The sequence below is a fragment of the Musa acuminata genome, chromosome BXJ3-11 (assembly GCF_036884655.1).
Source record: "Musa acuminata AAA Group cultivar baxijiao chromosome BXJ3-11, Cavendish_Baxijiao_AAA, whole genome shotgun sequence".
NCBI lineage: Eukaryota > Viridiplantae > Streptophyta > Magnoliopsida > Zingiberales > Musaceae > Musa > Musa acuminata.
Window position 1 is genome coordinate 4,945,893 of NC_088359.1, and position 22,823 is coordinate 4,968,715.

The following is a 22,823-nucleotide window of genomic DNA, read 5'->3' on the forward strand; positions in this document are numbered from 1 at the left end:
CTTGTTGAATAATTGATATAAGATACATAAATCTTTTACTTAAAGAAACTTCTTATCCATCCAATTTAATTATGTCCTCCTGTCTATTTCTAGTATTACTAAAATTATATCTCATACATTTAGTTTAGTCCTACTTAATCTTAAACCTTTAGTTTCTAAGGATTGCCTCCATAACTCAAATTTATAAGGATTGCATCTCATACATTCCCTTGATTACTACTATCCTTAAAATATGGTGCACTTAGTGGGAGGTGATACATTCTTTTAGACATCAAACCTTTTTCTTTTACTTGAAAATATCAAATCTCTTTGTTTTTCTCACTGCCATGTTGCTTTTCAAATAAGAGAAGGGTCTTTAGGGCTAATAGATAATTTTGAATCCAGTGATTCAGCCATTACAAGAAAAATTTAAGAACCGATCAAATAAGATATGATGTCAAAGATTTGAGAACGAATCAAACAAGATTTATTTCAAATAGCATATCAAACTTGATAAACACAAAAAATGAGAAAAAAGAAGAGAGAGTGGAAAAAGGGAAAGACAAGGAAGAAAGATGCTGAGTAGAATTTAGTGTAGACTGTAGATGCCTTCATCAAAGATCAAATGCCCCACAAAGTCTTGAAATGACATATCATATATGTACAACCAAAAAAATATAAATGCATATCAAAAGATAAAGAAATTACAATAAGATTTGTGCAACCCTCACATGCAGGCGGACCAAAATCAATGTAAGTACATTAATTTCTCAGATTGGATAAAATCTTGACTTCATCATGGTAGCACTAGAAAGGATCATTCCACAAGCTCCTAAAAATTGCCTTGTCAATCCACGAACTATCAAAGAATGTCTATCGTGCTAGCAAGTTTGTTGGTCTCCATTGATACTTGTGTGTACTAGTTAAGGGCAGCAACATTGAAAACCAGGATAATGGGCACATCAAAATAACAAAAATCAAGAAGATTATCATTATTTCCTATGTTATCAAGGACACAAAACATCCCAAATTTACTTTGGCTCAATTTCCTGGAAGTTCCAAGTGGGGACCTTCCTACTAAAGTATACCATAAGCAGGTCCCCCTTTTTGCAAAATGCAATCTCTCTCTCTCTCTCTCTCTCTCTCTCTGTTATTGATCAACTGGAGCATTATACTGCTCAGTGGGTATGCAACCGGCATAAAACTTCCCTCTGTAGCCTATGAAGATGGTATTGCTGTGTATGTACTCACTTAAAGGCAGCAACATTAAAAACCAGGACATGGGCACATCAAAATAACAAAAAATCAAGAAGATTAGTATTACTTCTTATGATTGTCTTAGAAACGAAACAGCCCAAATTTACTTCAGCTCAATTTCCTGGAAGTTCCGAGTAGGAATCTCACTACGATAGTGTACCATAAGCAGGTCCCCTTTTTGCAAACCCTCACTCTGATATTGGTCAACTATAGCTTTATACTGTTCAATGGATATGCAGCACGCTAAAACCTTCCCTGTGTAGCTTATGAAGATGGTATCATAATAATCTGCAAGAACAATAGTCCTGCTGAGTTAAGGGACTGTGTTTCATTCAAGGAAATGGGCAATTAGGATATCCATCATCCATACAACAAATGTAGAGTTTCCTTTTAACCTATTCTTGAAATTGTTCCAGGTCAACTCTGTTTTGGATCAAATACCATTGAGAATGTTTTTCACCTGCTAACCATCTAAGTTGATCTATTGGTTAATTTAGTATAGCAATTTGTGCTAGAATTGTTACAAGTTGCACCTACTAAACTAAACTTTGATTTAATTTACTAATTAGACTAGTACATACTGAAAAATATTTATTGGGTCAAAAAATCACTAGTAATGAACCATATCACTTGGTATCCCCTTGCTATACCATTGTTTTTTTTTTTTTTCATCATCCTTTCATTGTTATCAGGTGGTACAGATCAGTAAATTGCTTGTTATTTTATTACCATACTGGTTTGACAATTTGCTGAAATTGATATCAGACGTGCATTAAAGTCTTGCTCTGACTAACCTTAATAGACAAAAGACTGTCCTGTAACTAAAGCAATTTTTTACTGGTTCATTTGGGAAAAAAGCTGCATGATATACAAAATGCATGGCAAAAGAAACTACCCATTGTATCAGAAATAATCTGGTTATGTTTTATATCATACAAAAAGTTCAAGTCAAAGCTTGCAAGACTATACTAAAACTCTTTGTAGTTATATCCAGCATTTCATTTCTTAGTCAAAGTTGGCAAGCTCCCAGAAAGCATGAAATGCATTAGCAGAAATGCTTTGAAAATTTGCTTCAAAAATCTGTGGATACAAAGGTCAATCTAAAAGTACTACGAGAGTGATGAGAAATAATTTTTTTAATTCTATATGCAAATATTACAGCAACTTGCTTTTTATTAAGAATAGTTGTCAAGATATCCGGACTGGACAAAAGTGACAAAATAACTTACAAACAACGCCCTTAAAAAGGTCAATGTGAAAGTACTTCAAGAGTTTTTTTTCCCAGACTCTATGAACTTATGAAGCACAATTGGAAGAGCCTAGTCATGTCACTGCATTTTGCAGCTCCATCTATTTTTGGGGATGTATCCAATCACAATTTCCCGGCTAATACAGACCAAGGGACTAGACATTAACCTCAGGCCTATAATTCTACCATATTTGTTAGTAGTTCTATCATAATTTATGTTTAAGAAGAATAGAAGTGGTGGTCAAATCTCAAGGCTCTGGCAAGTGCAGGATTTGCAGGGATTAGTCTATGCAGCCTTACCTTGCAAGAAAATAAGCTATTTTTGGTGGTAGAACCCATGACAGCCACATCACAAAGAATCAACCGTATGGTGTTGCTTAATCTCACCCTCTATTTCATGTTTAAGAGGCATCCAACACAAAATTCTGCAGCAGCATACATCCTTGTACATAGATTTTCTATGCTACAAAAAATTATTCTATCTATAAATTGAGCTATAATGATTCTATTTTGGCCACTCATTTTTCCATAAAATCTATAAAATGGTATTTCACTTTCCACATTATGCATGTGGAGATTTAGGAAAAGCAAGTATCTGTTAATGTTTTAAGAGCAGATAACAATTTAAAAATGTTGTATATACAAAGATAAATGTAAGAAATCAGATATTAACTGGAAAACAAATGAAAGAAAGGAATTCACATAAGCGTACCGCATCAACTTGAACTGCTTTGTTGTTATGGACTGATGTACCAGATACTTGAATTAGTGCAATGCTATCTGAGGTATAAGTTTCATCATTCAGGTTCTTGTCGGCTAGAAACTTTTTGTATCCAGAGCTGATTCCACCCTAGGCAAGAAAAGTCAAATTCAAGAAGACAAATAAATCCACCTATTCAAACAATGTAACAATAATATTATAAATTATACCTCACTAGTTAAAAAATCTTGTTGTACTTTTGTTGTAACACAAGGGAAGCAACAGACAATGAATTAATACCTTCAGGACAACCATAGGCTGAAAGAGTGCAATAAACTGTGGTGGCTCTTTGCCTTGAAAGACACAGCCCTGCATGAGCAATCAACTCAGAAAGTCGCTTCTTCTCTCTCACATGCTGAGGTACAAGCAAGTTAACAAAGTACCTGCACAGGTCTTCCTTTCAAAGAGTTCCAAATTGTATTACACAACCGAGTAGACATCACACGATCATCCTGGAAGAAAGAAATATTATGTCGACATTTCAAGTTTTGGATAAATAAAATCAAGTCAGCTAGATCAACTCTAGTTTATGGAACCAAAAGTACAAAGACAGATCATCAAATAAAGAGAAAAACGAGCCCAAAGATCTAAAAGAAAATACAGTATGTGTTGCAGACCTGGGCAAAGAGACAAAAAAAGGAAAAGCAGTCCCATTAAATCCTGCAATTAGATCCATAAAACTCACGGGCAGGTTTGGAAATTAAGTCAGATGATGAATATTAGGTATCCCATTCTAAAGTTATCATTAGGATGCTACAAAAGAACATGATAGTGAAAAGGCTTAGTTGGATCTAGAAAGCTCAGGAAGTATAAAAGAAGTAAATTAGGTGCCCAACACGAGTTGTAACATCATATACTAAAAAGTAGGATATTGATCCAGAAGTTCAAACTTCCAAGCAATTCTCTTAAACAGAAGTTTTAAATATGACAATAAATACTTAGAAAGGGTTTCAGAAGAAAAAAGACTTTTCAATCAAAAAATAATTCCTTAAGGTAATATCAAAGAAAAAAGTTCAATGCTTTCAGTTAGAAGAACTTGATTATTATGGACTTTCAATTGTGGACACCCCAACAGCTTTGGATAATAGATGCCATCATATTTTACGCTATTTTAATAAAAACCAAGATCAGTATGTCTTAGTCTTGAAAGTTAAACATGAAGTCAAAAAAATACCATGTAAAGATTTTACAGAAAGAAGCAACTTCTGGTGGTTTAAATGGATGCATGAATAGTGGCGCTAAGGCACAAACATGATGTCATGTAGATGCTAGTTGTCGACAAGCATGTGGAAATGCCAAAGATCAAATTCTTAAATTAGCTATCAATTGGATACATTTGTAATATTGGCTTATGTAATGGACTCGCATTTTTAGGAAGAGGGGTGGTAGCAACCAATTATCTACCAAGGTGATGGACGATAATGATCTGCAAGCTCATACTATGCTAGTGTGATTGAGAGTTTAAGACATTATAAAATAGCTATGATTAGACTACTATCTAATTGGAATGAGATGACCAAAGTGAAAAGAGCCTTCCCTTAATGGACCAAACAGAACTGTGATACCAAAGAATAATATTGGTCCGGTGCTGTATGGAGTCTATGGACCAAAGAGAAAGAAAAGAGGTGGGGAGGAGGAGGGCAGCAGGAAAAGGAGGCGAAGATGAAGCTGATGAATATGAGGAGATGACAATGTGTACCAAAGGGGGCAGTAGTAGTGACATGAGGAGGCGATGGCCGTAATAGGATGAGGATGCACTCGAGGCAGAGGGAACAGAGAGAGAGAGAGAGAGAGAGAGAGATAAGGGGAATAACCATTTAAAGTTGTCAACTGTTGTTTCCAGACTTCCAGCCACTAATTTTAAAAGATAAAAACTTTACTTGTGTTGAATTGGGCTGATCCATGTGCCAGTCTCTTGTCGAATCAATAAACATCAGGCTGTACTGGCGATATATTCGGTATCTAAAACCTTTTCAAATAAAATAGTGGATGGAAACTAACAGACTAGCACATTAATCATGTTGAATTTTATTCTGGAACTTTTGAAGGAAAAGTTCAGGTAAAAGACCAACTAATGTTCGATTTGGCCCATGGAATATCATGGAGAGAGAAACTGCTAACATTAGGTTTAGATTTAAGACAATAGGAAGAATGGTAATTCACAAAAATTAGATACATGTATAGGCGGATGATTGAAGATGCAAAATCACTCTTCAAGTAAATTTTCTAGGTGCATTGCATGAATATAGGCAATCTACTAGGACCAAAGAAATAAGAAATTATGAATTCCAATATTATAATCCTGCTCATATTCAAATTTTTGGGCTGAACCTTTTACCTGAATACTGTCTTTCCCGATCCAGCAGCATAAGTAGTATTCTTCTTTCTTCTCACCAGCACGATAAGTACAAAGCACAATGTAACAATCTCCACTGTAGAACTTACCAATCTCTTCCTTAGGAATTGGGGTCTTTGCGCTGCCATTGATGAGCCAAACCTGACAGCATGTTTCCCAAACTTAAACTCCAAGAGACAATTATGTTAAAGTTGCTCTGCAACTTACTACAAGATAATAGAACTATTAAACAAACCTCAAGTTTTTCATTCCCTTCAATTAGTGGGGGAATTTCCTCACTTACAAGTGAGCCTTTTGGTGCTCCCTTCACATCAACACCCTGCTGCTTTAACAAAGCTACCAACATAGCAAAAGACAAAATATATCATGCCTCCAACAAATAAATATTCATTCATTTAAACTTAAGAAGTTGACTATCACCTGCTACTTTTCCCCTAGCCTCATCTCCACTAGAGGTTCCAGTTCCTGTTCCTGTACCCACTGGCCATGACTCAAAGTTGGATTTAAATGATTGTGTCTCGTAACCTTGAATAACTTGAGTTATGCGTGTCATCTTTGGTCTATTTTGATCAATGATGAAGTCCTAAAAGAACATTAAGTGTTATTATCAAGAAGAATGCAAAATTAAAAGAAGAAACTATGTTCTACCTCAGCAGCTTTACTTGCAGCTTTTCTGTCATCAACCTGAGTTACCCGACCAACCCAAACAAATATTTCAGCTCCACAATCCAGTAAATAGCATTTATTGTTCTCCAAAAGTGCTTTAGAAGGATTGTCTTCTTCCAACTTCAACTGGCCACCAGTTATACTATAAATGACAAAGGAATCATTGGTATGATGTAACTTGATGCCAAATATCTTTTTAATTCTTGGCTGGTAAATCTTAAAATTATCAGATGAAAATTGTATCACAGTATAGCACAAAGCAGAGATGTCCAAAAGTCTATCATAGTTGTAATACTAATACTAATACCAATCTTTAGTTGGTTAAAAGAATGGAGAATTCACTAATGAAATTTAATAATCCCAATGCATATCTATAGAACTAAAACATAATATCAATTTGCAACACAGAAAAAACTCCACAGATTAGCCACAGTACAACAACAATAACAACAAGCTTAAAGTTCTCAATTATTTTAGATCCACTATATAGATCTTTTAGTTTCATTAAGTTCCACAGAGGGAAAATATTATTAACTAATTTTAAACGGGTCTAACAAAGCTTTTTAGCTCTTTCTTTACCTCTCTTATTGGTGCATCCAGAGTTCTTTTTTGGATGTGTTTGTACTAACTTAAATGTGTTTTCCTCACTTCACCCTCAGTTAAAGATACCCTAATTGGACAAATGTGTAGATTCACCTCATCCATAGGTCTCCTTTGCTAAACAAAGAATTGCATGGTAGATATTATAATAGATGAATGTAAAGAACATGTACATGAACTTTGAAGTGAGTTGAGGATAAGGACTGGAATATAATGAATCAATGATTGTACATTCCACATCTTAGGTCAGATAATTAAAAGTTTGTGGTTATAAAAGGAGTGCTGCACATTTTTAATTTAGATTGTTTAAATGATCTAGATTCTTGAGTATATGTACAAAGGGGAAATATAAGTTGATTGATTGGTGAGGTAAGTTAATTAAAATCAGTGGTGTGTGGATAGATAGGACTTCATTAGAAACAACATATAGGGATTAGTTTGACTAGTGACACTGTCCTTGAAACAGCTCAATGTCAAAAACGGAACCATGCCGACAAGGTGACAACACCACATAATGGGGTTCTATAGCTTACTACGATTATTAATTTATTATAGTTTATAAATGAAATTTTTGATGATTGAAATACATATTTGATTAGAATGAGCAAAGGCATAGATACAATCAATTTTTTATTAATAGAGATCTAGGTTTAAAGTTTTGGTCCAGTGCTGTTATTGATGCTTGGGCAGACCAAATATGCTGGAAAATTTAAAATAAAATTTAGCCCAATAGGAGTAACAATCACTAAAAGATAAATTTGATCCTCGTAGGTCTAGCCTAGATAGATGGATCCACAAGGATCTTGGATAAAAACCAAGGGACCTTGGTCAAATCCAAGCTAGTTTGCTTAGAATTGACTTTACATGACGTGAAAAAAACCATGATCTCAAGATTCAAGAAGAACTATCCTAAGTACAAAGCTTTATTGTATATTTGACTAAATGAGGTGAGAAGACTATGATCTTTAGAACAATCCTAACTCCTAAGAACAAAGCTTTAATGAAGAAAAAGTAATAATAGGAGCTAATGTTAGTTTTTAATTTATCTTAAATTGAAAATACACACCCCTCCTTATGAGTTTGATCTTTGATTTGCAAAGATTTGAGAGAGATTGGAAACTTGGGAAGTGTGTCTACGTGAAACTGAGAGAGAATAGTGGAGAATGAGAGTGAATGAGTCGAAGGGAGGAGAATGTGGTTGATGATGTTCAATTTTTAGTTTGGGTTGTCAGAAGACCGAGTGGGACAAAGTGACAAACAAGGATGGTGGTGAAATATAATGGGTTTATGGGCCTTCCAATCCACATCATCAGAGTTATTTGCAAAGACATCAAGGACTGAGGTTGGTAGATTAAGATATTCCCAATCAATTCACAACGAGATTTTACGGATATATGATAATGTGGACTCACACGTTATATCAGTGGCCCACCTTAGTGATTGAGCTACTTGTTTAGAATGGACATTACAATAGTAGCCTAATTCCATTAAAACCTGGCCTAGAACATGTATAAACCGATCCAATTGGTACTCCAAGTTAGACTAGATGCACTTAAGCGTCTACCCATCTATTCTTCAGTCATATGTACTATAGCTTGAAGGTGAAAAATGTTGATTTCAGATTTACATGAATGACAAGTAGATTTTATATACTCTGTAAAATACAAAATCTTAACCCAAAAGTTATACAACAATTTAGACACCCTTGTATTTTCATGTTTCACTGTCGTATACAAGGAAGAACAAGCTAGTTAGCTTGTGATTAAAGTCATGCATATGAAGAATGTGACAAAGTAATAGGTGAAGTAATATGGACATGGAACTGTTGTCATCAGAAAATTAAATAAATTATGTAGTGCAACTGGAAACAAAGGCATGAAATTCATAGAAATTTTTTTTATCAAGTAGATATATTCATTATTATATTCATAAAAAAACAATACTAGAAAGTTTCAAGTAGATCAATCCTACTAAAAGTATGTTCAATCACCTATAAATTTTCACAGGAGCAGTTTCCAGAACAAGGTCATCTTCAGTGAAAACCTTTTTGCCAATGGGTGCAAAGCCACCAAAGAGCACCCAGAATTCACCAGAGTCTGACTCTGCTTGTAGCTTTCCATCATCTGCCTTGTTTCATGCACAATAGTAAATTAGAGGACACATCATTATTGACACACAATATCATAAAGGATGAAATAAAACAGAAATCATTAGTCTCACCAATAATTGCAACATCACATGTTCCGTCATGATACTTGTCTTTCAAATGTTGAATTACTTCCAGGGCCTTAGCTCTTTCTTGAACATTGGAATTAGCACCATTAAATTGATATATTTTCTTCTCAGTATCCAGTATAAACACATCATCATGATTCAAAGATGAGCGAGCAAAAGGAACCTACAAAACAAAATTTGAGGTCACAATTCGCTCAAGCCTTCAACTTGAACAACAAATAAAACTCTGACACAAAATTTCATCACCTGCTTAATTTTGGCAACACGTTTTCCTCTACAAATATATAGTCGCGTTTCAAACTTTTGTTCTTCAGGCTTTTTGAATCCTGAGGTAAAACCTCCTTCAAGAGGAATAATGCATGGTTTAAAATACGATAAAAACTTGTCTGATTCGAACCCTTGAAGTTCCCTGTGTTGAACAGCACGCCCTCCAAGGACTGCATCAAGTTCAACTGTTTTGATTGCTGCAGTTCCAGCTTCATCCTGGAATTATTCATAAGCCATACTAAATAAGCAAACAACCAATTCCTTTTTAATATCAGCAGGTCAAAGTAGCATACTTGGCTTGAATCTTTTCCAATCCAAAAGTGGGTGTCATATCCATAACCACCTTTGCCAGAAGTTGTCTGCAATTCTTAGGAGTATCAAGAAGAAGCAGAAGAAAAAAAATCAGCAGTTAAAAGTATGCTGAGCCACAAACTCAGATACTGTAGCTTCAGAAAAACCATCAGACATCAATAGAGCAAGATTAAAAAACTATAGTTCTAGGTGATAAATATATGAACTCATTTCTATTATGAAAATCATAATCATATAAGATTTCATAATGTAGTAACATAAGTTATATTTTTCATTTTGATATTAAACAATTCAGGGGAAGACTGTGATGAAAATGAAAAATATTTAAGAGATATTAGACAATCATCAGGTGTAACAGTGCATATCAATGTTCCAAACACTGGTTGGACTGGCATGTAATGACCACTATATACTTATCCAACCATGGCTTTGGTACTAGACCATATAGTTTGGTACCCTGCTGATCTGACAACATGTGGAATATAGCAATGAACCAAGAAATATATCAGTGGTCATATATTCAACATCTAGGATCATGTTTCTGAAACCCACAGGTCAGATTTGTTATAGAAACATCTGGAATGTATCAAGGATCGATATGCCAGAAAATTTTTAAAACATAAAAGGAGACAACGAATTATAGAAAACAATAAAATTCTGTTTCATTTTCAAATAGATACTGATAGGATGGTCTACGTCAGAATGGAACCTGGCTTTATTCGAGGGAAGAATATAATCTCTTAGAGAGAACTAAAGAGGACGGGAAATGAAAGAGAAAAAAAAAAAGAAATATAACTGGAGGAAAGAAGATCAACAATAATAATGCTATCAAAATAAATTGGTGGTTCAAAATTTGAATATAAGTCCAATATTGTTATTGACAACCAATTGGACTAAGTAAGATACCAAGCTACCAAGCTATATACCAACCTGTAAATATCACAGAAAATCAATCTTGTTTACAGCAATAATTGCAGCACCTTCATAAAGTTTTTAATGTTTTCTTTGTGAGAACTAATGTTATATGCTAACCAAGGTTTTTAATTTCGTACCGTACCACCCAGTATGGGTGGTATCAGATTTTTGACCCTATATCAGGTGATACGGGGCTGTAACGGGCGGTAACGGCCGAAACCAACCATTACCGATTTATATCGATTTTTAAATGGTCAATTTGACCATTGGAGACATCTTAAAGGGTTTTTAAACCCTTTCCTCCTCCCTCTTTCCATCTATTTCACTTTCATTCTCTCTTAAACTCTCTCAAACTCATTTTTACTCACAATCTCTCTCCTAGTATCACATTTTCACTCTCCTAAACTCAACAAAACAGCAATTTGACAATCCGAAATGGACCGAAATTGTGAACCTTGCACAAGGCTACTCCTCAAAGCCCGAAAAAGATATATGGCACTATTCTTATCTAATTTACATTAGTTTTGCTAAAACTATACTAAATGTATATTTATTTCTAACTTAAAAACTCTATCCTAACTTTTTCTTTTATTTTTCAGGTATTTTTGGAGGGTTTTATGCCTATTTTAGGTGTACCGCTCGGTACATCGATACATACCGCACCGAGCAAGACTCGATACGTTGGTACAATACGAAATTAAAATCCTTGATGCTAACATGAAGAAATACAAATTTGTCACTAAAAGCATCATTTTTCTCAAGCTGTATTGCATTTAATTATGGAATAAAGATGACTCCTACAGCAAAGAGATTGTATGACAACCAGAGCTATCGAGGTCCTGCCTCTTTTATCGTTGATTCATATAAAGGTTCAACTTTATTGTGGCTGAATCACTGAATGATTGAAAGGACACAATTTCAAATAAACAAATGAGGTTCAAAAGAGTTTTGAGTATCTCAAAAGTAAGATAATTGAAGCTCCAATTCTATATCACTTCCAAATTCTAAAAAAGTTTTTAAAGTTGAATGTGAAGTTTCTAATATAGTAATTGGTGTTGTTTTCGATCAAGAAGGTAAACCAATTATCTTCTTTAGTAAAAAGTTGAATTAATAACAGAAGAATTATTCTACTTATGCCGAGGAATTATATGCAATCTATCGAGCTTTGAATCATCAGTATCTACCTACAAAGTCATTTCTGCTTTATTTTGATCAAGAAGCTTTAAAATGCCTACAATAACCAACAAAAACTGTGATACGATATTCTACATGGGTTGAGTTTCTACAAGCCTATATTTTGACCATCAAGTATAAGTCTAGTGTTCATAATATTGTTGCCAATGTTTTAAGCTGAAAGTATTCCTCATTACATGTTTAAAATCTAAGAGAATTTTAGAAAATGATCCTTATTTCATGGAAATTTGAGAAAAGTGTGAAAAATGGTAATTATAGTAAGTTCCTATTTCATTATGGTTGTCTTTTTCAAGGCCAACCATCTCTTTGTTCTTTGTTTCTTAATGCTTTTTAAGAGAATATATCCTTGTGCAAGCTCACACTAGCAGGATAGGAGGTTAATTTGGAAGAGATTGCCACCCGCCCCTAACCATGTTGTCGCCTCCTCCTCCCCACCACATTGTCATTGCCACCTCCTCCTACCAATACACATCATCTCCTCCACAGCCTTCTTGTCTCTGGCTCCTCCCCTCCATATCATATTCCTTCCTTTCTCATCCTCCTCCTCCCCTCTTCTTTGGTTGAATCCATAACATTTGGCATGGTGGTACTAACATATTGTATGTGCAAATCTACCAGTGGTCCAGTACCAAACCAATCTATCCAAGGACTGACACTGGTAGATTATCAAGATTTGAGACATTGCTTGGCTACATATATGACTGTGGAAAACATAAATATTCGTAGAAGAACATAGAAATTAGAAAGTAAGACAGAAAGGAAGCACCTGCAAAATTATATATGAATCTCCTGAGTAGAACTTGCCATAATCGGATTTTGGTAGAGGTACAGGCTGGAAGTTCTCAATCCGCCATATCTCTGTCCCTCTATGTGATGTTAAGAATATGACAGCAAACCAGACAAAAAGAAAAGTATATGCAAAAGAACTATGAAAATTTTGTATTTAAATCAAACTTAATAAACGAAGCATTGTAGTGATATGTTGCACATCATAATCACAAAGGATACACTTTCTGACCAGCTCCTTGGAATGCAGGATCAAGAGATTTTGTAGAACTAGACATAGTGCACAAATCTCCTGGTTTTAAATAGACATAAGAGAAGTTGCAGATAAAGTTACAAAAATAAAATAAAGGACATTTTGACTTCACAGCTTAATGAAACATCTTTTGTAGATGAAATTAGCATCATCAGCAATCGTAACAAGATTAACTGTCATCAAAAGATAACTAATTATAATGCTTGTAATCTATAGTCTGGACAAAGAAATCATATTCATGCTACATGCAACAGTTACCAAAAATTATTCAAAAACATTGCATGAAGCCATGAACCACAAAAATGTCAAGAATATATGTCAATACCAAAACTCACCAAATAGGATGTGAAGCAGAGAACAACAAATTAATGGCTCTCAATTAGCTAGGTAGTACCATCAAAAAGGAAAATGCAAATATGAATCACACAATTGACAATTCTTAATCCTCATGGTAATCACATTAGCTAGCCTAGCGTAACTTTTGTGAGCAAAAACAAAAGTTTATTTAAGAACTTACAATAGAAAACTTCCTAGGTAAAGAAAAATACATATGAGAATAGATTTAAGTCTCAGCTCAAAAGAAACAAGGGAACAAATACCTGAAACAAGGAATATAAATTGGTCCCAGTCAACTCTTAAATTGGAATGAAATGGCATATCTAAGATCAAAACCAGAACAAACCATATTGACTTTGTTAACAAAATTCCCTGATCAGCTTTTCTCTATTGAGTTGGGGATTCTTTAAGTTGAAACCATTCAAGTTTTAAGTGCGGTTGTGCACCTATCTGATAGCAACAGATCTGCTGGCATCTGAGGCTAGGTTATATGCCAAAGATGAGGACAGCTAACAACTAGGGGAATCTCAAAGTGTTGCTTTTTCCTCTTTTGTTGGACAGCACTTCGGTTTTTTTCCCTTTTTTATTTCTCACTGATGCCACCACCCCATATCTATTGTACCTTACCAACTATGTATATTCAACTAGTATATATTCCACCAGTATGTATATACCACAGACTGCATTGAGGCTATATGCCAAAACTGAACCAGTATGTATATTCCACTAGTTGATTAAGATTATAGTGAATATAACTATGACTACTATGAATATCAAATAATTAGAAGAACTAGAGTCAACAGCAGCAATAAAGGAGATTCTTTATTAAAGATGTTTAAGGATTAGGTACTCATGAGTCACGACTCACGAATCTGTCTGAAAGTGATGTTAACAAATATTGATTATTTTATCATAACTTTTTCTTTACACTTAATTTAGGGTTGATCCTTAAAAGTCTTTTGAACCTTGAGTAGAAAAAATTTGAGAATGAAATCACGAGTGGCTTAAAATTCTTTTTAGTACAAAATTAGATGCTCTGATGTTAGAAGTCCCAAGGGATCACAAGTATAGCTATGAAGTCCAGGATTGATGAAGCATGTTTTTTTCAAATTATATTAATCTCTTTCTGTAGGATTGGGCAATAATAGAATAATTCTAAAAATTTAAACTGAATAACAGTTATTCTCTTACTGGTCTACCTCAAATGTCCATAGTCCGTTTCTCTCTCACTCCCAGTGTAACATTAACATTGTTTTGCCAATGCAATGGAACAGTGACAACAGTTTTATCCCCCAGCCAATCCTGGCAAAGCCTCCAGATCCATGTTACCTCCCTAGTGGAAGTGCTTCCTCTTAAGCATCTTGATTCTCAGTTGAAACTCTCAACAGGACTCTTCAACATGTCATGCCTTAAAGCTACGGGGAGAAAGTGACTAACTTCAAACTGATGTGTCGTCATTGATCTTTAGCTATTTTGACAATATCACAGATAATTAGAAAATGGAATGAATTATATGTTTTTGGTACTCCTCCATGTTTAAACATCACCATAAAAGACTCAGATGGAACCCACACATCTTTTGGTATTTGTGTATAGGTGTTGGATTTTTTCCATTCCAAGTTACTTTGAAGATGGCATACATTACATGCTTACACATTGACCAGGAATATTCCATGGTCTTACAGTCTTATGCCATGGAGATAGGTCTTCCTTTACCACCTCAAGGAAGAGAGTGTCACTGACTACAACAAAGTATGGTATATAATAGTGAAAGGTAAAGTTTTCTTTAGAGGTGGTTGACTACAAAGATGGCGAATAGCATGGTTAATATGCCCAAGTTCAGATGGAAGTTGATCTACCCAAACCAATCAAGTACCGCACTTGTATCATCTGTGTAGAAAGAAAATTATAAAAACTGATTTCTTTAAGTTATGACTATTATGAGCATTTACCTCGACAAAAGTGGTTTGCATGATTAGTGGAATTTCTAGTGCCCTTTTCGACATGTCTTTCATTCTATATCATTTTATAATAAGTACCTTTCAAATATTTAGTCAAGGATTTAAATCTTGCCATATACAAGTTACAATAGCTTAATGGATATGGTACTAGTATACTGGCGAGCCTACTGATTTCTACTGTCTGATACATACAATAAAATTAATAATCTTGAAACGAAACACTGTATTTAGTCAAATCTATCAATAATTAATGCTTTTAAAATATTAATTGTTGGGCATATCTGGATGTGCAGTAGTGTAAAGGATAATCTAGGTATTTGACAAGTCATTTGAAGAGGCAATAAAGCATTCCATCACTATGAGTCCTTATTTTAACAGCAAGGATACTCTTGCAAGGAGTTCAGGTTTTGGAGGGTATAATAACAATTTGAAAATTCAGGAGGACAAATCCGCTGATGTTTTTTGAAGGTAGACAAAAGAATTATTTCAATTTAGAAATTTTATAATAACCTTATGATACACTTGAGGTACTTGATAGAAAATTTCAACAAGTCTAGAGAAAGGTGATCAAACAAGCAGAGTGAATAAATTTCTAGCCAAGCATCAACAATCTGCATATTCTGCCCATAAGATCCTTCTGTTGGAACTTACTATTGAATTCAATTGCCTGCAGAAAACTAAATGGTTGAATAATAGTGTGGGGCTATGAATAAAGCAACCATTGGATGTAGTGCTTATAAGACAACTAGTAAATTGTTAGTAGATTAAGATCCTACAAGTAGAAAACTAATGCTTCATCGAGATCTTAAACCCATGTGGAAATCAGTAAACAATGACTAACTGTACCAATGTTATATGGAGATTAACCCTTACAAATCATTTCGATCAGATGTTCAGTTATGTTATCCTTGTTTGGCCAACTTCTTAAAAACTATTTTCCCATCTTAAGAACAAGAAAAATAACATTTATTTGACTTCCAAAGTTTTTTGTTTCAGTTTTCAGAGATAAAGCAGAAGTTATTCCAGAAAACTAAAAGTTGGAAAATCTTATTAGGCACATAAAATTGTTCTCAATCCCTGTTAGGAAACCAACATCTCTTGTTGCAGTCAAACATAGGAGTACTCCACCTTCCTCTCCTCTCCCTCTCATTCTCTCTCACTCTCTTTCTTTTTTCTTCTTCCTTCCTCACTCCATCCTCTTTTTACTATGCTTGAGCAGGCAGGCCATGGCGGTGGTATATTAAACTATTGTTATATATCTCAGGATGCATCCCTCTCCCTCTCCCTCCCTTCATTCTCTCTCTCCTCCTTACTAATTTTTATTGCCATGGCAATCCATCACCAGCATGTTGGGTGTCATTTATCAGGCCTTTTCACCCATCCTCTTCCTCTTTCTCTGTCCTCTTTTGATTGATTACTCTTCCTCTATAACTTTACCCCTAGTTCTGCTCGTCAACGACATACCCATCACAGAGACACCAATGACAAGGCAAGTCACAATAGACATCTGACACCCTCAAAAATAGTAAAAGAATAACTCGCATCTACTTTCATTCCTGAAGAAAGTTATTTAGAACACATCAAACATCAGTTAGAATGCAGTTTACGAAGTCAAAAGTTATCTTGGCTTAGTTTAATATAGCACCAATTTATTTATTCAACATGTGCCTATATTTTAGTAGAATTCTAAATGACTTATCATCATTTACATAGCCAGAAGCAAAAGTGCCAGAACGTATACTTGTTTAATTTAGAAGTACAAAAATGTATCATCAGCATCAAAGGTATGCACTAGCATTAGAGATTGAAAGTATAATTTTGCATTCCTACACCTTTTACAACACTGAACAGTCAATTAAAAAAGTTACCGTAGAACTGTGTCATGAAGTCCAAATTAAACTGAGCACAAGTATAAAACAAGAAAAAAAAGAAAAGCATCGCATCTTTTAGTTTTTGTCTGTGAATCATGTTTAAGAATCTTTTAAGATATCAGCAAAACGAAAATGAATGTGCAGAAAATCAAATCATCAGCTATCGGCAAGATGACAAGAAACGTCCAGAGAATCAGATCGACAAACTAAAATGCATAGGAAAAAGACATCGTTGAATCTTTTTGTCCTTGTTTGCGAATCTTGTTTCACACATTCCGCAATCGCCATCAACAATGACAATTGTCTTAAGATCGAATCAAACTAGTCATAAACGTACGACAACCAGAACAAGAACGAATCCTTGACCCTTCACTCGTGGATCATGTTCCAGAACTCCGGCAGCTGAATCGGTAATACTCGAGTGTGCACATCAGCAGGTTTTATAAACTTCACAAGGACCAACCAAAGTTTCTCGCATAAGCCATTCCCGTGCCCCACCGATCCAACAACCCGATGCATATAATTCCAGAAAAGAAAACACAAATTCGAACTCAAACAAGCAAGACACGATAGAAAGGCAATCGATCAAAAAACAAAAGAAACGAGAAAAAAATCGGGTTCCCCGACTCAACAAACAACCGATCCAGATCAAGGATCAAGGATGAAACATACGAATCAACAGGCAGTTCCAATCACATAACTCGCGTCCACCTACAGTGATGACAGGAAGCGAGAAAGTACCTGCTAGTGAGAAAATGACGATCGAGCACCTGAACAAACTCCGACACACACGATAAAGACCGTCGGAGAATCAGGAGGAAGAAGATCCGGCGTTTGAGAAATGCGTGCGAGCGACGAAAGAGAAGGAAAAAGAGGGACAGAATATTAAAGGCTGCTATTGACTGCCTCTCCCTCTCCCTCTCTCCCCTCTCTCTCTCTCTCTCTCTCTCTCTCAATATATATAGCTGTGACCGCTATAAAAGGAAATGAATGATATGGAAAGACGGACGGCAGGAGGGGTCTGTTAGACCAGCGCGACCAGCTCGATTTATCGCCGTTGGATGATGGGCGGTGAGATCTCTCGTCGAAGAAGGTGGTGATACTTACCTGGGCTGCTCTGGTCTGGGATCACTTTGGGCCCATGTCCCCTTATGATGCGATTAAGGTCATTAACAAATTCCATGCTATTTCATTATTTCTATCCGTTTTTTCCGAAAAATTATTTTTTTGAAAAATTCTCAGGATTAAGGTTCCTTTTTTATTTTTTTAACTTATATTCCTTTCATCATATTTCTAAGAATATCCTTACAACAAGTCTTATAGGGTGAATCGATCCAATTTCTCTGCTATAATTAATTTTTAAAATAAATTGACAATGTTTTTAAAAATATTATAAAACTATCCAAAGATATTACAACTCACTTAATATTCCTAAACCATTTATATGAAATCATATTTTTACATAAGAACATATTTTTATTGAGTTTTGAGTTAATTTGTCTCAATTATATTTTTTTAATAGGTTAAAATATTAAAAATACTATAAATCTATTTTAAAAATAATATAATTGATAGTGTAAATCTTATACGTGAGGAGATTGGATTAACCAGAAATTCTCTAACTGCCTTTGGGCAGTATAAAAAAGGTGTCTTTTGAAAGAAGAAAAAACACATGAATTTATCCCTTTTTTCGCCCATTACAATATATTATGTAAAATTTGATCCTAAAATACGAGAGATTTATTTTTGTTTTTGATAGACGGCATACATGAAATTATGATTTCTCCACAATTAAAACAAAGGTAAAAACCTACTGAATCAGATTGAATCGGTGTTACGTGGGAAATTGGTATCAGTTATCGAGGCTTAAAATAATGGAGGAGTAGCAGCAGAAGAGGGGGCCATATCTGGCGAACAAGTATTGATTGAAGGAAGGTGGGAGGAGGAGAGAGAGCGCGAAAGGCACCTTTGGACTTTGATGCCTCGTGCTGCTGCTGAAGATGCCGCTTGCCTACGAGTGGACTAAGAAAAGGGGGGCGTACTACAATTTTTTCCTGAGCTGGCTGCGGGAAACTTTTGCTGCGGAAGCCCACGCCAACGAGGGGAGGGGGGGAATCAAACAGCCGACCACCGCCCTAGGAAACCCTACTTTGGCGATGGGGAAGGCGTGGTCGGCAGACGTGGTGATCCTACCAGCTTGGAGCCGGGCCATCGCCGATCGAAACGGCGACAAGTCTTGCGCTGTGGGTTCCGCCTTGGAAAGTGGGGTTGGGGATGGGAATGCGGGACACGCCACGTGCACGGAGGTGTGATGCTGGACCTATCAAATGCATGCGACGGCACTCGGGCCGCCTGGAAATCGATGGTGATCTGATTGGTATGTCTTCCGTGATCACATCATCCGATTAATATTTGTTTGTGATTAATAAAAAAAATATACTAAAAAACTTAAACTAAGATTTTATTTGATAATTTTTATCTAAAAATTAAATTCTTCACCTCCATTAAATTAATTTTAATACTTAATTATTTTGACTAAAATATATAATCAATTACAATCCTCTTGAATTATCCATACTTAAATATATTCTCACTAAATATCGAAGACTTTATATTTTTTCCCATCCTCTTTCAAAATCTTAAATAATAATAATAACAAAGTTAAGAGTATTTAAAGTATTCCTCATATTCTCCCTTATCAAAGATATTTATAAACAAATCAAATCATAATTTTTAGAATTGTGTTCTTTTATAAGAATCCCCTAAACATTCTGATTGAGAATGAGTAGTCTTGTTTGATTGAGAATGAGAATTGATTGGAGCACATCCCACTTGACAACAAGGCTCAATGATTTGGTTTTCTGTAATCCGTTTAGTATTGTTCAATATTATGCATTAAAGGGTTGCAAGCTTGATGTGTGTTGTTCTCGGTGGCTATCTCGATCCCATATGAGTTCATCAGACAGAATCTAATATTTCAAGATGAGATGAGAAGGAATATGAGTGGTCGTAATGAAGTAAAACTATCTGATTCTCAATAAAGAAGGGGTTTGGGGGAGATTATGAACCTTTAGGTTCGGTGATTGTCCATTTTAAATGATTCCTACTCTTTCAGAGAATTCATGATAGATATAGATAGCATAAAACATGCTTATTCTTGTGGTGGATCAAACAAGCCCAAGACTCTTTTAAATTTTATTTTAGAAAGTCTCTAATCGAATCAACTAATTAATATCAAAAGAAAAATCATAGAGATATAATGAAAGTGGATGATTGATTAAAGTCGACATATTGATGTGCTTGCTACTTACTCGTGCTAATGTTTTCACATGATCGATGATCTATAATGTCTAAATCAATCGGCTACTTAGCAAAGCAAATTTTTGGCTCTTTGAAACATGGAGGTGCATTTTGGTGGAACATTATCATGCCGCGTTTATATCATGTTAAAAATTAATTGTGAATTAGATTGATATATATGTGTATATAGTTTGATGAATTCCTTATAAATAACTTGTGTTTATTAAGAAATTAACACTAAATATGACTTTAAGAAGGAACGAATAGAATAATCTTTGCGTAATAGTGTGGGAAAGTTTCATGCCACGAAAAGTTAGCTTGTGCCGTCAATCCGCAACTCAATTCCCTCGTAGGAATATATGTGCGACAGTAAATGAATTGAATTGCTCAAATAACTCCCAAATAGTTTGATTAACATCAAATAAGATCTAAGACGGAGTATGTTTATACTAGTCGTAAGTACCATGCAAGTCTATCGTATGAGTGATGACATGTATGACAATCTTTTTACTTATTATATTATTTGATATTTTATCATTTTATATTATATATATATATATATATCAATCAGTGCAATTAAAATCAGATCGTGATGAGATCATGATAATGAGATTGATTCACCTTTAAACACAGACCCTAAATAGTCATGGTCATAGGTTACTCAAGAGGGACATCGAGATAACCGAACAGACTAATGTATTGTATACTCGTCCATATGATGGAGACAGTTGATCTCATAGCTGCTCGTGTGGGGACACTAGGGATATAGTGCAAGTGCTCGTTAGAGAATGAATTCACTGATTGATCCACTCACGAAATATTAGATGATTGATGATGTCTTATTGTCAAACAACGATTCTATCATCCGAGTGGTGTATTTGATTCTTAAACTTGAGACACTAAGGATGTCTTGTATGAGTACTTCACTCTTTGATACTGAACTTATAGGTTTGGTAGTACCAGATATAGCACAACTGGTCATCGGGAGTGGCAACCAACCTTACGAGGACTATTGAGTATCGATAGAGGATCATTCACTCTTTGTGTCATAAGAAGAATATCTAATGTGTTATTGCTCAGACAAATCCCTATCTAGGGTCATTCAGATAAAGAGAGAAAGAGTTCTTCGGGAGAATCCGATTAGAGCGAGACTCGAGTAGAAATTGTATGGGCCTGACAGTACCATACCCAGTATATGATCTTTGTGATATTAGATGAATGAGAGACTATAGATATACGGTAACTAAGGATAGACAAATCCAATGGATTGGATTTCCCTATATAATCTGGAGATTGCGACGTAGCAACCTAGTACGTCCGTAGTCGATGAGTCGAGTGAATTATTATGAAGATAATAATTCACTTAGCTAGAAGGAGTTCTGACAGGTATGACTCACGGCTAGCTCGATATTGGGCCTAGAGTGTCACACCATATGGTAGGCATTGCGACGAGTAGAGGTTCGAATATGAGATATCCGTCGGAGCCTCTATCTTATTTGTATCCAATAAGCCCCTGAATTATTAGATCATATGGATGAGATCCAATGAGATATTATTGGATATAGATCCACTAATCTAGGAGACTTGGATAGTTGGATGGAGATCCAGTACCAAATATGGTAAGATCTATTAGGGTTAAGCTGACAGGGGATCTCTATAAATAGGATGGAACCAAAGGCTCATAGGCTAGAGGTTCTCTTAGTTTCCACCTCAGATTCTTTTTCCCCTTCTCCTCCTTAGATAGCAGGCCTGGAGATTTGAGGAGCGTCGTTGCAGCCTTGCTATGTGGATCACCGCTAGAGAAAATGACGTTTGACCTTCTTGACCCTCTCCTATAGATATGTAGGGATTTAGAGATATACGATCTCCTTAGGTAATATAACTATTTCACATGTGGTTTTAAGTTTCACGGATTTTGCGCACCAATCTTTACACGACGACGAATATCTTTTTGAAAAATTTGGAGTTTTTGTTTTCTGTTCTTCCGTTGCGCATGTAATGTCGCCCCTAGATTTCCCTACAATTTATGGTTCATAGTGTTGAAAAATCTTGTGGGTGACATCACATACGCAATAGAAAAATAGAAAACAAAATCCTCAATTTCTCAAATATTTGTTCGTCATTGTTTGAAGATTGGTGCGCAAAAATCCGTGAAACTTAAAACTGTGTATAGAGTAGATTGCGTTACATAGGAAGATCATTTATCCCTGAATCCTTGTAGATCTCTAGGAGAGGGTGAAAGAGGTCAAGCGCCCTCCTCTCTAGTAGTGATCCATATAGCAGAGTTATAATGGTGCTCCTCAAAACTTCAGGCATACTTTGAGGTAAAGAGGGGGGAGGAGAATATGAGAGGCAAGCAAAGACTCTACTAGCCTATGAACCACTGAATCCCTTCTATTTATAGAGGTCTCCTATCAACTTAACCCTAATGGATCATCCCTTATTGGGTATTGGATCTTCATCCAACTATCTAAGCCTCTTAGATTAGTGGATCTCTATCCAATAATCTCTCATAGGCTTTTATTG

The 22,823-nt window shown here is 35.3% G+C and overlaps 1 protein-coding gene across 2 annotated transcripts in view; it reads right to left on the bottom strand.

Moving 5' to 3' along the window:
- LOC135653050 (villin-2-like) overlaps positions 1-19,223 on the bottom strand; it is a 31,806-nt gene extending 12,583 nt beyond the window's left edge. The window contains exons 1-14 of one of the 2 annotated variants that reach the window (XM_065174486.1): positions 17,739-17,938; positions 12,799-12,868; positions 12,557-12,656; positions 9,663-9,728; positions 9,349-9,585; positions 9,088-9,265; positions 8,858-8,990; positions 6,250-6,409; positions 6,022-6,184; positions 5,837-5,937; positions 5,584-5,742; positions 3,629-3,697; positions 3,486-3,554; positions 3,198-3,335 (exon numbers count right to left, since the gene is read on the bottom strand). In XM_065174486.1, the coding sequence (XP_065030558.1) occupies positions 3,198-3,335; positions 3,486-3,554; positions 3,629-3,697; positions 5,584-5,742; positions 5,837-5,937; positions 6,022-6,184; positions 6,250-6,409; positions 8,858-8,990; positions 9,088-9,265; positions 9,349-9,585; positions 9,663-9,728; positions 12,557-12,656; positions 12,799-12,854 (1,629 nt within the window). In that variant the 5' untranslated portion in view covers positions 12,855-12,868; positions 17,739-17,938. Of the gene's footprint in view, positions 1-3,197; positions 3,336-3,485; positions 3,555-3,628; positions 3,698-5,583; positions 5,743-5,836; positions 5,938-6,021; positions 6,185-6,249; positions 6,410-8,857; positions 8,991-9,087; positions 9,266-9,348; positions 9,586-9,662; positions 9,729-12,556; positions 12,657-12,798; positions 12,869-17,738; positions 17,939-18,963 lie in introns of those variants that run through there. The other variant, XM_065174485.1, reaches the window with a different exon arrangement.
- Positions 19,224-22,823: the final 3,600 nt, after the last annotated feature.